Raw genomic sequence first — 14969 nt, forward strand, 5'->3', positions numbered from 1 at the left:
AAAAGTCTGAGTATGGTTTGACCATAAACTGGATTTCAATGAACAAGCACGAAGAATGGCAGCTACTTGTTTTGGAATCCTTAAAATGATAAGGAAAATTCTTCCCGTGCTGCCTTTTAGTGCTGGCTGGGAAACTGATGGTTCAGGCCCTGATACTATCTAGGATTGATTATGCGAATGTGCTCTACCTTGGAGCTTCGTGCGCCGCCATAAAAAAAGTTCAAATGGTGCACAACTGTGCAGCCCGTTCTTTATTGCAGGCTCCTTATCAGGCGTCGGTGAAGCCCCCCCGATTGCCTCTCTGTATTGGTTGCCAGTGGCGGAAAGAATTCAGTTTAAGGCCCTTTGTATTGCTCACAAGGTGATGTCCTTGAGGGCACCTCCTATCCTAAGAACTATCATCACCCCCTACCTTCCCAAGAGAACATTACGTTCAGAAACGAAACGCCTCGCAATAGTCCCCAGAGTGCACAGAGCCCGGAGCGGGGGTCAGATGTTTTCCACCATCTCAGCGAAGAGCTGGAATCAACTTCCAGATAGTATTCGGCTTGAGACCAATCATTCTTCCTTTGGTAAGGCTCTGAAGACCCTGCTGTTCCCTTAATGCTCCTTTATCTGCTCACTGCTTTGTCGGTAGCGCTGGGAGGCCTCTGGTAGCCATGCGCTCTACAAATACATATTCATTTATTCATTCAATAAATAAATATCAGGTTACAGGGATATGGCTTCAAAGAAAAGGCAGGCAGTCAAGTGACAGTAGTCCATATACACGAAGCTTACAGAAGATTGAATGGAAGAGGGTCATTCAAAAGAAATAAAGAAGGGATAATTGAAAGGTCAAATATTTGGTGCAGGGCTTAAGGAGTAAAGCTTTTATGGAAATCAATAAGCTTTAACCAGGTGTATATAGTGGCAGAAGGAAGAGATGTGGTCAAAGTATGACAGGAATGCACAAACGTGGTTCCCATACTCAGTGTTGTAGAACTCAAGCTATACCTCACTGACCAGGCTTAAGTAGGCCGAAACCAGTTTAAGTTCTCTGTACTCTCATCTGACGCGACCGGACCTGGCAGTTTGGGCTGTACTGTCCCTGTTAACGAAAAGGCTAAATATTTGCATATGGCCAGCTCCTGTCTAGAGTGGCACAGTGGGCAAAAAAAATTATGGATTGGAAAGCAGCCTGCATGATTGCTAGTGGCTACTAATAATTCAAGCATCCCATCCATTATCTTGTGGTTTATTGGGGGTAAAAGTAATAACATTCATTCTCCCTGGGTATGTGTATTGCCGCAAGCTGACCTTTCTGTAAAACTGCATTACAATTTAGTGGGTCTTGCACTATAGACCGGTCTCCAAATAACTCCTTGGTCTCACTTGATAACTGGACCTTCTATATATTTGGTTTTTATGTTTGTAACCATGTAGTCGAGCCCATCATATCGCCCACACCCACTTTGCTTAGTGTATTCCATTGAATGTTTTTATACAATGCATAAATTAGTACAGATCTTGTAGACATTTTCATTGATAAAGCCAAACAAAAACACCAACCATAAATTGAGACGATAGACAAATGATGCATGATGCAGAAATAAAAAAAATCCAGAAATCCAAAATTGTGTCTTAGCACTTAGAACTAGAGCTGCAATGGCATCAACATACGAGTAAAAAAACAGAACTTGGCTAAAATTAACAGATGAAGAGTTTATTTAAAAGCGTTAATAAAAAGGTGTGGAGATCCTGCTCCGCAACATTGAAATTCTGTCTTTGTCTTTTTATTCATGCCAGTGGAGGGACGTTTCTACCTGCATGGGAAAGCTAGAACCCAAATAGGTTGGTTAATTAGCTTACCCCAAACACACACAAATATATGGAGATGACCTCTCAAGGCATCAATTTTATTTCCGTTAACCACACAAATTGTGTCCAATCCAAAGACGAAATTTCACAGTCAACAAACAAGTGAATGTCCTAAAAAGAGAGGACTTGCTGGATTGCCCCCTCCAAAAACATGTCCAAGGAGTCGCCTACTTTTCAAACAGCTGGCCTGTTTTGGCTTAACAGCCTCTCCCAACTGCACAGTCCTTCAGTCGCCAAAGCTTCTAAAGTGAGGAACCAAATCTTCCAGTAGCTGCAACTCCCCAGGAAGCCACATCTTGGCAGATGTCATGCTTGGAGGGTTGCTGGGTTTCAGCTACTACCATGCTTGGAGCTGGACGCTCCCCCTCCGCTCATGCTGCCCCCTTGGATTCCTTTCTTCTTGCCGGTCTCGGGTGTCTTCAGAATGCTCAGTTTTTTGTGGAAGTTGGTGCTGGCCCTCATGGTGACATCATGCTCAATCTGATTGCGGATTGCCACTTCCAGGCTCTATGGGAAAAAGGAACAGGTCAACAAACCAAAGGAAAATTAACACTTTTTAAAAAAAATTCATTTTAAGTGTAGATAAGTTGCAAGGAAATTCAAGAGAGTTTACTGAGCTTATACAAACGAAAAATAGTTACAAAGAGAAGCTTTATTGGACAACGTTTTCAGGAATCACATAATTATTAACACACTTTTACCCCACACAGACATCCTTAAAGCATCCATGCGCAGGCATTGGGAAAACAGTCCGTAAAAGGTCTAGTTTTGCTGTTGGCCAGGATTAAAAAAGACTGGCCGAGCTACTGATGGATCTCGGTACTCAAAAGATAGCGGAAAGGAAGGAGTCATAATTAAGATGCCATATACAGCACTGTATGAATTGATGCCAAGTGAAGTTGGGCAGTATGGCGTTTAGGTTCTGGTGACAGAATAGAAGGTGATGCTGCACGTCAGAACTTCTTCACACCGATTGAGATGTCCAAATGAACAGAAAAAAAGAGGGGAGACAGGAGCTCTATGAAAACAAGTATCGGCCATCTAAAAACATAGCGCTTCACTCCCCGAGCGCTATTTAAATAAGCTAAATAAAGACAAGTTGTTTCAAGGTCAAATAAAGAGTTTCATGATAACAGAACTTGATCAGTCATCCATTAGATTTCATAATATCTTATTTACTAACAGTCACTCTCCATGAATTCTTTACAAAAAAGCAAGGTCAACACGTGTTTCGCGACTGGTACAGATCACATATGTTGCTTCATCAACGGCCAAAAAACGGATTCTAACAACAGCAATCCAAATGTCAAAACAGTAACAGACAAAAATTAAACATGTAATGGCTAAGCCATAGATCTTGGCTTGGTCAATGTTTTTAGCCATAATGTACAGCAGCACAGCTGAAGTGCACCTTGGCTCAAAAGTTTTTTTAAAGCACTATGACACGGCTAGCAAGTTTTTTTTTTGTTGCTTTCATGCAATTGGTACATAGCAGTCGCGCTGCTGTATAACACAGCTTAGCCAGATATTGCTAAAGCCAATAGATCTTGGTTGGGGAGATCTATTGGCTTTGTCAATGCTTAGGAACAAGTGCTTTGATGCTGCCAGCGCTGGTTACATCATAACTTTTTTACTGGTGGTGGAGGAAGGGGTAAGCAACAATGAGGAGGGGGGTCGAACAAGCAATGACGGGGTTGGGGGTAACGGTCATGCAACAACATATGTGCGGGGGTGCAGGGCGAGAAATTACCAGGAGGGGTGCGGGACACATGGGTGAGCAGGGGATCGTAATGGCGATGGGAGGGGAAATTGGGAGGCAAGCAACACTCCACCATGTAAATTGGACCAAAAAGAGCCCGTACTGATACTGATTAAAATGATACGTTAATCCCAGTCAATGGACTGTACAGGGTGTTGGGTAGTTTGAGACACGTGCTATTTTACTTAATTATGTGTCCACACTGGACACCGGCCAGTGCCCCAAGTGCCTTGCATCAAAATTATTTTGAAACTTAATGCCTCAAAAAAAATAAAAAAAATAAATGTTACGTCTTTTACAGCACTTTAGCCCTTTCGTCAACATACGATATTTGCCTAATTAAGCAAAATTAAGTCTCATTTATTTCACTAGCCGAGTGGTGTTAAGGGGAGGGCAATAGGATACTGAATGTGTTATTCTGCAATGTTTTGCCTTTTCTCCTGGTTTACTAGGTCCTTGCTGTTCTCGCCGTATAATCTGAAAAACATATTGCTTCAGGACTTCCAATGAGAGAAGCAACCCGGCTGCTGGAGGAAAAGGACTGAGGCCTCCAACATTACCCTAAATAATCTGCATAGGGTCCCTCTGGTGTATACTGTTCTATTGCCGACCCTGACTGGGGAACATTTTTATGTCATGCATGACAGCATTTGCCTGCAGGTGAAAGGGGCATAAATAAGGCCGCCATGCATTTGGGGAGGGAGTTAGTCATTGTGCTGACAAAATGGTAGTAGACTCAAAGACTGCAGCTGGCGAGTGCTTAAATAGTGAAACTATGAGGCGCTGTGTTAATATGGGGGACTTACAAAAGGAATTACAACTGGAACCTGGATAGGATAGGCTTAACACTCAAGTGACAGAAACATGGCCGCAGTTCTTGCGTGTCACTGGAGCTGACCTGAAAAGTTTCACTGCATGGTTTGTGCTAATCTCCACTGAAAACTTTTTTTATACAAACCATAAAACACTTGGCAAAATATTATGTGATAAAACATGCACCTCCCAGTGAATGTTACAGTTTTTTCGATTCTAGAAGCATTAATACTCCGGTTTGGTCAGAAATATCGTGTTTATTGATTTTAAAAAACATCAATTTATGAAGATAAATTGTAGAAGTACACATCCAGCCAGCTACGTCTGGTAGCAATTCCAGCTGACTCGTGGCAAACTGATTATTCGAGATGCAGCTGTTGCACGTGAGTTTTTGATCATAACATATCTAGCAGAAAAATTACAGCGACAATTACACACCTTCAAGATGCAACTCAATACAATAAGGTCTAATTAATGAAGCGGAGAGAATATGGCTTTTGCCAAATCTGCTGACTTCGGAATTGGCTTGGAGTCTCGCCCATAGGCACATTAAAATCATGTGATTCTGGGCAAATCACTTTATATCCCAAAGCATAAAAAAAACTTAAAACCTACAATACGTTCGGGTCGAGTTCACGGTATTCATAAATGCCGAAAAAGATATAGTACTTAAATTCACAGTACGACAAGTGAAGGTACACTCAAATTAATTCACCTGTCCTTGGTCCATGGGCAGGGTAAAAAAAAAAAAAAAACTGAAAAAAAACACAGAAAGTGCCTTTTTGCAGGCGCTGCAGAATGAGAAGGCAGCAAAGAGTGAAGATGATGCAAAAGAATACTAAGCAATGGGTGGGTTGAAAGGCTTTTTAAAAGTTTTTCATAAACAAAATAGCTTGCCAAGAGACAGCGTGCATGCGATCTGCCTGAAGGCTCGACCCAAAATAACGAGCATGAAAACGACAAGAATGAAGACACAGATAAGGGTTAGACACAATTGGTACATAAATTAAAACAGTACAGCACAAACTATTTACATTGAACAGGATTTACAAGGAAAACAAAACAATAAGGACAGAAAAATACTTGAAAACAATTGTAAGAAAATCAACTATAAATGTATAGCAGTGACAAATGACAAGTATTAGAATGATTAACATCTTGACTAATAAGTAAGGTTGAGCACTAGTTTTGAAGAATGATGTAGTTCAATGGTATTTTTGCATTCCTTTTAGAATATGTTCTTCAGTAAGGAAAGTTGCCAAACTAGATAATGACTGGAGAACATTTTGATACATCAGTACTATAGGTTCTTAGAAGGTACACACAATGTATTCTTTCGTTTTTCAAGTTTTTAATTGATATTATATTTTAAATTTCTATTTATTGATTCTTGTGAATCGGCCACAAGGGATTTTTACATATATTGAAAGTTTACATATATAGACTACCACCAGGTGACGGTTTCTGTCACTACTATCCATTTATAAGTGATTTTCTTGGCATGGTTTTCAAGTGTTTTTCGGACGCTATTTTTGTATTTGTATTTATTGTAAATCTTTTTCAATTTAAATAGTTTGTGCTGTAGTGTTTACCGTTTTAATTTTTGTAACAATTATGTGTTAATTCCGCATCTGTCTTTATTCGTCAGTCTCATCTTTTAGGTCGAGCCTAGGCAGCGCATGTGCTGTCTCTTTGAAAACATGCTGTATTCATAGGCTTATTATGTGCTGGCTCCATTGACACTCCTATTCCTTCTTCCCATTTGTTTATGGAACGCATTTGTCATGCCTTTTTTAGTGTTTATCCCTCCTCGAGAGCAGGGACCAAGTACAATATCACTCCACTAGCTACCGTTATAGCATTTGTTTGTCAAATTATTTCTTTGGGTTGAAAAGGAATAGGATCGGTCTTGTTTTCTTTTGAGGTTGCATTAGTGCCTTTTTGATCCGAGGGATCTCAATTTGTTAAAGATCAGCATGAAAAAAAAAATATTTTGTAGGCACAGGGAGAACCAGTGCCGAGACTCGAATCCGGTTTCTCAGTTTCAAAGTCGGCAGCTCTAAATGTTATGCCATATCCTCTCTCTAACTATTGCTTGGTATAGACGTTGGTGTGGTAAGCTGGGAGTGGTCGAGTTTGGTGATCTATTTTTTTTTCTCACTATAAGAGAGCTGCAGGCGGCAAACCTGCTTCCCCGGGGCTGTCCTCCTCATCTCCTTTGTGATCTCTTGCCCTCCCTCCCACTCACTGTAGGTTTTAGTGAAGACTCTCTAGGCTTTTTTCATCTCCACAACTACTCCTAGTTATTTTCACCTCCCAGCTGCAGGATAACCGAGTGGGCTGTACTTCAGGTGTACTTCTGGTGTGGTGTCCCCTTCCGTGTGCCTGAGCAGACGGGCAGCACTATTTCCATAATCGTTCACGCTTTAGGTTTCTCATCCGCTCGTACCTACATCTCAAGTTTTAGTGAGCATCTCAGTTCGATTCTTTTTTCATACATTTTCTTTACATTAACATGCCACACATTGACAGGGGTTAGTGTCGCCTCCAGGTCTGCTGTCAGGAAGGAGGACCATGGACCCCCAGCTGGACTCCCTCCTCCTCTGCTGCACAGGGGCCAACACTTTGTTTACATGCGGTCACATTTTGGAAGGGTGAGTTGGTGAATTTCACTTCAAACTGCAGCCTGTGTATTTGCTGTCTTCCAGATGATCTCGCACTGTCTTTGTGTTGTCTATTTAAAAGGTCAGCAGCAAACGGCGCTAGTGAACTATTCTAACCTACTGGCCGGGATTAAGCGCAAGCTCACGAGTTGGGAGAGACACACCATGTCCTGGCTAGGCCGATTAGCGGCCATCAAAATGACCACTCTCCCGCGGATATTGTATGTGATGCAGACACTACCACTGAGCCCCCCTCTCAACATGCTAGCACAGATGCAACACCTCATCTGTACCTTTGTCTGGTGGGGTAAATAACAGAGAATGGCCAGACACTTGACGTACCTCAAACAAGACAACGGGGGTCCCATGTTTAGAACGGTGCTTTCAGGCGGCATAACTTAGATACATGCTCGAATGGTACAAACTGAAATCTGAGAGACATTGGTGTTTCACAGACCGCTCGATAGCGGGCATGCACATCTGGAAGGTCCCATGGCTGTCCATCGCCCCTGCAGAGTATATATGACGCAGATTCTGAGGGCCACCATGGTGGTGTGGGACAGAGTACAGGTGTCCTGTAAACCTGATGTCTCCTCTGACCCCTTTTATAGGCAACCCCAACTTCCCCCTGGTGCACACGGGGAATGGCTTCCTCCACTGGCAAGAGGCCAACTGCAAACTTATTGGTGATCCGTTTGGGGTTCTGACATTCGCCAGACTCACAGAAGTTTATAGGGTTCCCCAGAAGGCATACTGGCAGTATCTGGCCCTTTGTCACTGGGTTACCCAGCCACAAGTGTGCCCCACGCCGGCCGCCTACTAACAAAATTTGAGAAATGGTTTGTCACTAGGACGGACAAAAGGATGTTGTTGGACATCTACTCCTTTTTAAACGCTCCAGACAGTATGGTAAATCTCCCGCGCAGCGTCATTGGGAATCGGAGTACGAGTTCTCACCCAAGGAGTGGAGTGATATAGTGCACAGGGCCAGAGCATCTTCATGTAGTACAGCAGGAAAGGTGATGTTCCTAAAGATCGCACACTATTGGTACTACACGCCGGCAAGGCTACGTAAATGGAAACCAGCGGTAGTGGTGGACAATGTTGGCATACCTGTGGTCAGCTGGGCACGCTCACTCTTTCTTTGGGCATGTCCGAAAATACAAGAATTTTGGGAGGTAACTCTCCATGACAGACCCGATTTATCACACGGATTTACCAAAACTCCCCTCATTCATTCTCCTAGGTCTACCCAATGCCTTGATGTACCCCCTCAGATCCAGGCATGGCAGAGCGATTGCGCTAGCGCCGGGTGCAGCTAAGCAGATACTACTGGCTAGATGGGGCACAGCTGAGATACCTTCCCAACTGGAATGGCTAAATAAGCTATGGGAACTACTGGGCATGGAAAAGATTACGCAGCCTTACACACTCCCTCCCTAAATTTGATGAAACATGGGGGTCCACCATAGAATTTTTGTCCGATGAATTCAAGGAAATCACTTGCCCAAAGTACCTCAGAGTGCTGCGCCTCACTAGTACCCCCCACCCGCAGTGAATAGGACATCATGAGACTCCTCCCGCCTAGTCTACAGATGGGAAACACACCAGGCCCGCTTCTCACACATACCAGGAATAATTCTCCGTACCCCTCCTCTTCTATCCCATTTTCCTCTTTCTATCTTCTTATCATTAGTTGAATTGAACTATCCTCACCGGCCGGTGGATGTAGGTGGCGGCTATTGTAATGCTTGACTCTTTAAAATCTAACAAAAAGATTCAAACCATAAAAGGTCAGCAGCAAAGCCTGGCCTTGATTGCTTGTATGCGAGCTGTACGGAGTGGCTAAAAACATGAACTTTGATTATATCCCTTTGATTTTTTTTATTTGTGTCGGGCGCTGGACGTGGGTTTATAAAGGGGTGAATGTCCGCTCAGTCTGATGCTACATGTTGCGCATGTCTGGGGTTAATGTGGCACACTGCAGTTTAGAAAGATGGCATGTATTTCACTCTATGGTGCACTTGTCCGGTTTGGGAAATTGGACGCCAAAATAGGGGTCCTGTGTGTTCCAAACAATGGGTGCTCAAAAAGCCAACAACGCCGAGTGTGGAGATCAGGCTGAGCCAGTGACTGTTCATCACTGCATCAATACAAGATTTGCTGAACCTTCGCCATGGCCACATAGTTTAGATGAGTACATTAGCTGTATTCTGTGCATTTTTTGTATGTTGCCCAGCTAGGTACAAAACACGCACAAACAAAGCCCTCACCTGCTGATAACAGTTTATAACTGGCAAACAGGGCTGGAAATCCAAAGCAGCCCTGGCAGTTTTCACGGACCAGCCCCTGCCTGGCCCCGGGATGCTGGAAACGCTTGCTTGCTGCTTTTGTTACTGGGGCCCGATATTGCAGCACCTCTGCAAAACCGGCCCCTAGTAACACAACCGGCCCCACCCTTCGAGCCTCCCGGGGAACCGCCTGATGCACGGTGCAGCAAGTCCTCTCCAGCTGGCAAATCAGGGTTTGTCATAAGTGGCATTTCTTTACCTCTTCTTTGCTTCTTCATTCATCCACGTAGACTGCTATGAGGTTATTATTGGGTGTGCCTGCTTAACACTCGGAGTTATTTCCTACCCAAATCTACACACACAAAAAACATACTTTAAGAATGTAATTTATCAATGAAGCATAACTTTTCAATCCCAGGCTGCACAGCACTCAGGAGAATGTGATGCATGACAAGTACACAAGGGAGAAGTGGAGTACCTGCACTTCTCTACTGTCAAGGAAAGTACCAGTACACAAGAAAGGTAGGCTCACTGGCTGCTACTGTTGGTGAGCACTAAGCTGTCAGAGTGGAATCTGTGACAGCCAAGGCAATTCTGTAGCCCCAGGCTGAGCCCCAGTTGAACAATTCAGCTTGAGCTCATATTCATAATGTCCGGTTGTTCACCTGTGTTACAGAGCAGGGTCCATTCAGGCCCTGTGCTGTCAATCACATTCACACTATCGTCTGCATTTGTGCAAACACAGGAATCCAGGCAGCCTTTCTTATAGCGGCAATTAAGAAAGCCATGGAATGTAAGGAGTTTAAAATGGCTTTAATCCTACCCGAGTCTTCTGTGAGAATCTGTTTAGGTCTATGTTTGCCTTCTTGTGTGTGCATGTTTTGGTGAGGGGGAAAAGTGAGAGAAAGACGGAGAGAATTGTGGCACTCTCAGGGTGTATTTTAAAGGACATGGGAGGAATGTTTAGTGTGCATGTCGGCTTGTTTCTTTCCGTTTGTGTGCATGCTGGAGAATATAGTGATTTGAGCCAAACAGCAAATAACAGTATGCATTAAGAAGCTGCAAATATTACAAAACAAGCAAATGTTAAAATATCAAAGCGTTTGCCTTTCATTTTGTGTAACAAGTTAACCTGCTTGGTTTACATTAATGCATTTCTTGAGAGTTTTGGTTTGTGTTGCAAGTGGTAAAGAATCCATTAAGAATTCTCATGCCTTGCCTTTATCCCCGCCCCTAGCCTCGTGCATTCACCACATCTCTAGCTCATTTTGAGTACCTGTCTTATTTTTTCCTCATTTAATGCACTGTGCATGGCTATACACTTATGAGATACAAAAGTCGAGACCTATTGGCTATGCCAATGGTTGTGTTTTATTTTAGCCTGTTACTGCTGTGAAATTTGGATTGCTGTTATTAGAATCAGTGCGTTTGGCCCTGATGAAGCGGCATATATAATCTGTACCAGTCGCGAAACACGTGGTAGCCTTTCTTTTGGTAATTAATTTATGGAGAACTATTAGAAAATTAATAATGGTTCGAGACTCGGCAAGGAAGCGCAACATCCTGTGATTCTGGGCAAATCACTTAATCTCTGCATGCCTAACAAAAATAAATGTGTCCTTATGTAATGCAACTGGTGCTCGTGTAAAGCACTCTGATACCCGATACCTTCGAGTCAAGTTCACGCTATATAAAACTCCGTAAAATAAAAAATTATATAATTGAATGGATGCCTGATAAGTTCGGTTCTTGAAACACTTTCTTTGACCTTGAAACAACTTGTTCACATGTAAAGGAAGTAAAGGAGTTTGTGTTTTATTGAGTCAAGAATAAGGTTCAGTCGCAGTTTTGGGGCCATGCCCCTTTAGTTGAATTGAAGGGGGATCACACAGTCAAATTAGGGGGCATTAGCAGAAGGCTGACCAGGTCTCACTACTGGAATAGGAAGGCTATAATATAATCATAGCGATGGTGCTTTGACATGGGTAAATGATGGTGTCACTGACGTAACAGCAGAATGCTGCAAAACAGGAAGCTACGTATCATAGTGAGGTAACTAAGGGGGGATGCTGCAGGTCAGATACTAGGTGCAGTGACGTACCTGTGTGGGTTACTCTCTAGACAGAATGAGCACTACGGTGGTCAGGATTTCGTGGACTGGCAGAGCTGTAAGTTTGTCTCGGTACTTAATATTAACGGGAGCTGCAGTTCAAACCCGACTTCTTTGAGGCGTTTCAGATGAGAGCGAAATGAATATCGCTTGATTAATGAGCAGGTCAGAATTTAATCGCTGTATCCAGTTGCTGCATAGCAGTTTTTGATACTGAAAGCTCACCTTCTTCAGCTTCTGCTGTTTAACCACGCGAGCTTTTTTCGGAGCAATGACACGACCTGAGAAAGTAGAACAATTCAATAATCACTGATCCTGCTTTGCATGAAACGTCTACTCCTCACTCACCAACTGTAATATAAATAAATGGAAATGAGCACATCGTTCCACTTCCTTCTTTGTTCTGTGCCTCGTCTCCCGGTACTCCGTAAGGGCATCATATAGCACCTTTTCTCCACTACCCACCTTCTCTACCACAACTAATCGCTTCAGGCTTCCAGCACAATCCTCTGTACCTCCACCCTATCTCTCTTTTGATTCATCGCCTTTTCCGTCACTCTGCTTCCTTGTATACTTTACTGCGAACACGTCCCCAAGTCACAGGTAAAAACAAACACAAAAAAAAACACAATGGATTTAATAAAGGTTTAAGACCTACTTTCAGTAAAAAAAAATATAAAATAGTCTTCACTGCGTATGTGGTGCACATAGTAGCGCTCTTATAAACCGCAGTACAAAACCCATGCCTTCCAAAGCCAGCTCCTTATCTCTCGCTTACCCTATCCTGCGGCAGAGGCCACCGACTCCCACCTCACTTGCCTCCTCCGCTCTCACTTAAGCTGTCCCCTCTACATCCCACCCCCTCACCCGAGACTAGATCCTTCGCCTCTCTCGTTTCACTCCCTGATTGTCTCACAACTGTAACATCCACCCTCCCTTTCTACCCTCTTCCCTTCACTCTCACCTGCCCCTGCACTTCTGCCCGCGGGTCCTTTGGCCGCTTTGCCGGTTTTCTTCGCTCCTGGTCTTTGAGCTTTAAACTTCTGCTTTCCTTGAGCCATGGCGGCGATGAACGTCGCAGGATGTGAGCGCAGAGCCGTGAAAAGAGAAGAGGGACTAACGACCACATGCACGGACAGAGCCAAGAAGTTCTGCAGTAATAAACAAAAAGATAGGACTACTTCAGGCGACGATAAAATACAGAAGATGGACCAGAGAAGAAGTCTGCCTACTCCAGACACATAGATGAGTCTGGAGAAAGCAGTGTAGTAATGTGGTAGAATGTTAAATGTAGAAGAATTTTATGGCAAGACCGGAGGCTCCTATTATGCTATCTTTTCTTGCATTTATTACAATAGCAGCAAGATAAGTGTAAAACTACACTCCCCAGAAGGCTGTAGGAGAAAACTACTGGCCAATGGGGAGAACAATAACGAAAAACAAACCAATCAGGTCAGGCCAACCATATAAGGGCCTATCTGACCGCAAGCAGTCCTCTTTTCTTGCTGCTTGCAGTCAGATAAGTCCATTATTTTATTTCTCCTTCTTAAAATTCTGTTATGCTCAATTGTTTAGCCTCATTCACTTGTTTATTATAGCTTTGTTTCCGCTTTGTTTATCGAGCGTTTTGTTAGTTTGGTTTCCGTGGTTACGGCTTCGTTTTTTAATGCGTGTTACAATTCCCCCTCGGCCTTAAATTTAACGCGTCTGCTCACACGCGCGCGCTCTGCTTACTTGGCCGGTTCTTTCCCTCACGTTGGCTGCTTCGACGACGCATGGTTTTTTCACCGCTTCCTGCCTCTGGTTTCCTCACGCTCTCTTCAGCGCTCCTTTGCCTGCTACTGGGACACACCTCCTAAAGCCTTTCCCTCACCGGCAAGCTCGTTGGTACACCCCCCCTCCATTCTTCAGTCAGGTTAACCTCTTGTGTGCCAGTTTTTGTCAAAATGGAGATTCCCAGCTCTCCTGAGCTTGATAATGAGGAGAATGCTAATTTTAAATCGGATTTGAGCAATTTTATTAATTCTTCTGTGGAGACTGCTGTTGAACACTCTATGCAGAGAGTGTCAAAGTCCATGGAAAATTCTCTCATCAGTATAATGACCAAAGCTTTGGCCCAGTCTGCGGGGGAAAGCAGAAAACGAAAACTGGTTCCTGCCACTCCTTTACCCAAAAAGGTGTCACATATGAGCAGCGAGGTTTCCTCGCGCAAGATTGAGGATGTTATTCCTCCCAGGCCTCAGTCAAAGGAGGGGTCTACTTTGACATTTGGCAAAAGTAAAGCCAAGCACAAACATGTGGAGGTTCCTAAGAAGCTGGTCATTAATACAATCCTGGATACGGATGATGATGATTTATGTGACACAGATGAAGACACTCTTTTTGATCTATTTGGTGGTGGCGATTCTTCGCCCAAAAAGCAGAAATTGTCGCCGTTCGAGTCTGATCCTATTCTCGACCCTGAGGGAATGCCTATGTTTGACCCTTCGTTAATTAGACACCCAAATTCCACGGAATGGGTTCCCATTCCTCATGTGGGGGAGTATATTTCTTCAAAACTGCGACATCCCCTAGATAAATCTGTGAGAGCTAAATTAAAATCCGAATGTCCCAAACCTTCTTTGGCCTCTAACATTACGGTCACCCCCACCATCGATCAACCGCTCCTCACCTTCTTTTCTAAGTTCGGTAAGGACCCTCGTAAGGGGGTGGACAGAGCATGGTCCTCTTGTCAGGACAAACTCTTGGATATGGTGGGCCCCCTTGCCCGCATTCTGGATCTGGCGGAGACTGCGCGCTCAGAAGAGCTGGTGTTAAATCCTGAAGAGGTTTCACTTTGGGCCCAACGTACCTTTTATTTATTGGGCAATGCCAATGCCGCCATTACACATGAAAGACGCAAAGGTCTCCTTATTAAATTGGACCCTAAATTAGCCAATTTGGCTTCTCAGGACCCTGGAGTCAAAGCGGACGGCCTCCTCTTCGGTGATTCTTTGGTCAAGGACTTGTCTAAGTTTGTTTCCACTTTTGCCTCTCTCGACAAGGCCCAGCTTTCCATCAAAAAAGTTTTTGCCCCCTGGGTTTTTGGCAGGGCCGGCAGAGGCAGGAACCGCTCTTCCGGCCGTTTTTCCAGTTACCAAGGTTTCCGAGGCGCCTCCAACGCCGGCTATCAAGAGTACAAGCCGCAGTTCTACCCCCAACGTGGCCGTGGCTACCGGGGACGTGGTCAGAGGGGCCAAAGAGGCAATAACAACAACTCCAGCTTCTCCCAACAAGGTAAGCCTGTCTTCTGGCCCTCCCGTGGGAGGGCGTTTAGCGCTCTTTCTAAGCAAATGGCAAACTTTAACCTCAGACCCTTGGGTTCTCAGTTCTGTCCAAGGTTATCTCATAGAGTTTTACGCTCCTCCTTTCCAGGATACTTTGCCTCCTCCTCTGGTTTTTTCTGCCGACGTGTCGCGCCTGATCTCTCAAGA

General features: G+C 44.1%; 1 protein-coding gene across 1 annotated transcript; it reads right to left on the reverse strand.

Moving 5' to 3' along the window:
- Positions 1-1869: 1869 nt before the first annotated feature.
- Positions 1870-12618, reverse strand: C4_2H19orf53 (chromosome 4_2 C19orf53 homolog). The gene is made up of 3 exons (XM_085600489.1): positions 12461-12618; positions 11722-11777; positions 1870-2367 (listed from the first exon to the last, which is right to left on the reverse strand). Exons 1-3 carry the CDS (start codon positions 12555-12557, stop codon positions 2191-2193), a joined length of 330 nt encoding a protein of 109 aa, XP_085456615.1. The 5' UTR covers positions 12558-12618; the 3' UTR covers positions 1870-2190.
- Between the last annotated feature and the right edge of the window lie 2351 nt (positions 12619-14969).

This window comes from Triturus cristatus, chromosome 4_2 (genome assembly GCF_964204655.1).
Source record: "Triturus cristatus chromosome 4_2, aTriCri1.1, whole genome shotgun sequence".
In the NCBI taxonomy this organism is placed as follows: domain Eukaryota; kingdom Metazoa; phylum Chordata; class Amphibia; order Caudata; family Salamandridae; genus Triturus; species Triturus cristatus.

Excerpts from the sequence above, each read along its gene's own strand:
- C4_2H19orf53 (XM_085600489.1), bottom strand. The coding sequence starts at position 12,557 with ATGGCTCAAGGAAAGCAGAAGTTTAAAGCTCAAAGACCAGGAGCGAAG. Across the intron at positions 11,778-12,460 it reads GGGCAGAAGTGCAGGGGCAG|GTCGTGTCATTGCTCCGAAA; the intron begins GTGAGAGTGAAG and ends CTACTTTCTCAG. Across the intron at positions 2,368-11,721 it reads AACAGCAGAAGCTGAAGAAG|AGCCTGGAAGTGGCAATCCG; the intron begins GTGAGCTTTCAG and ends TTTTTCCCATAG.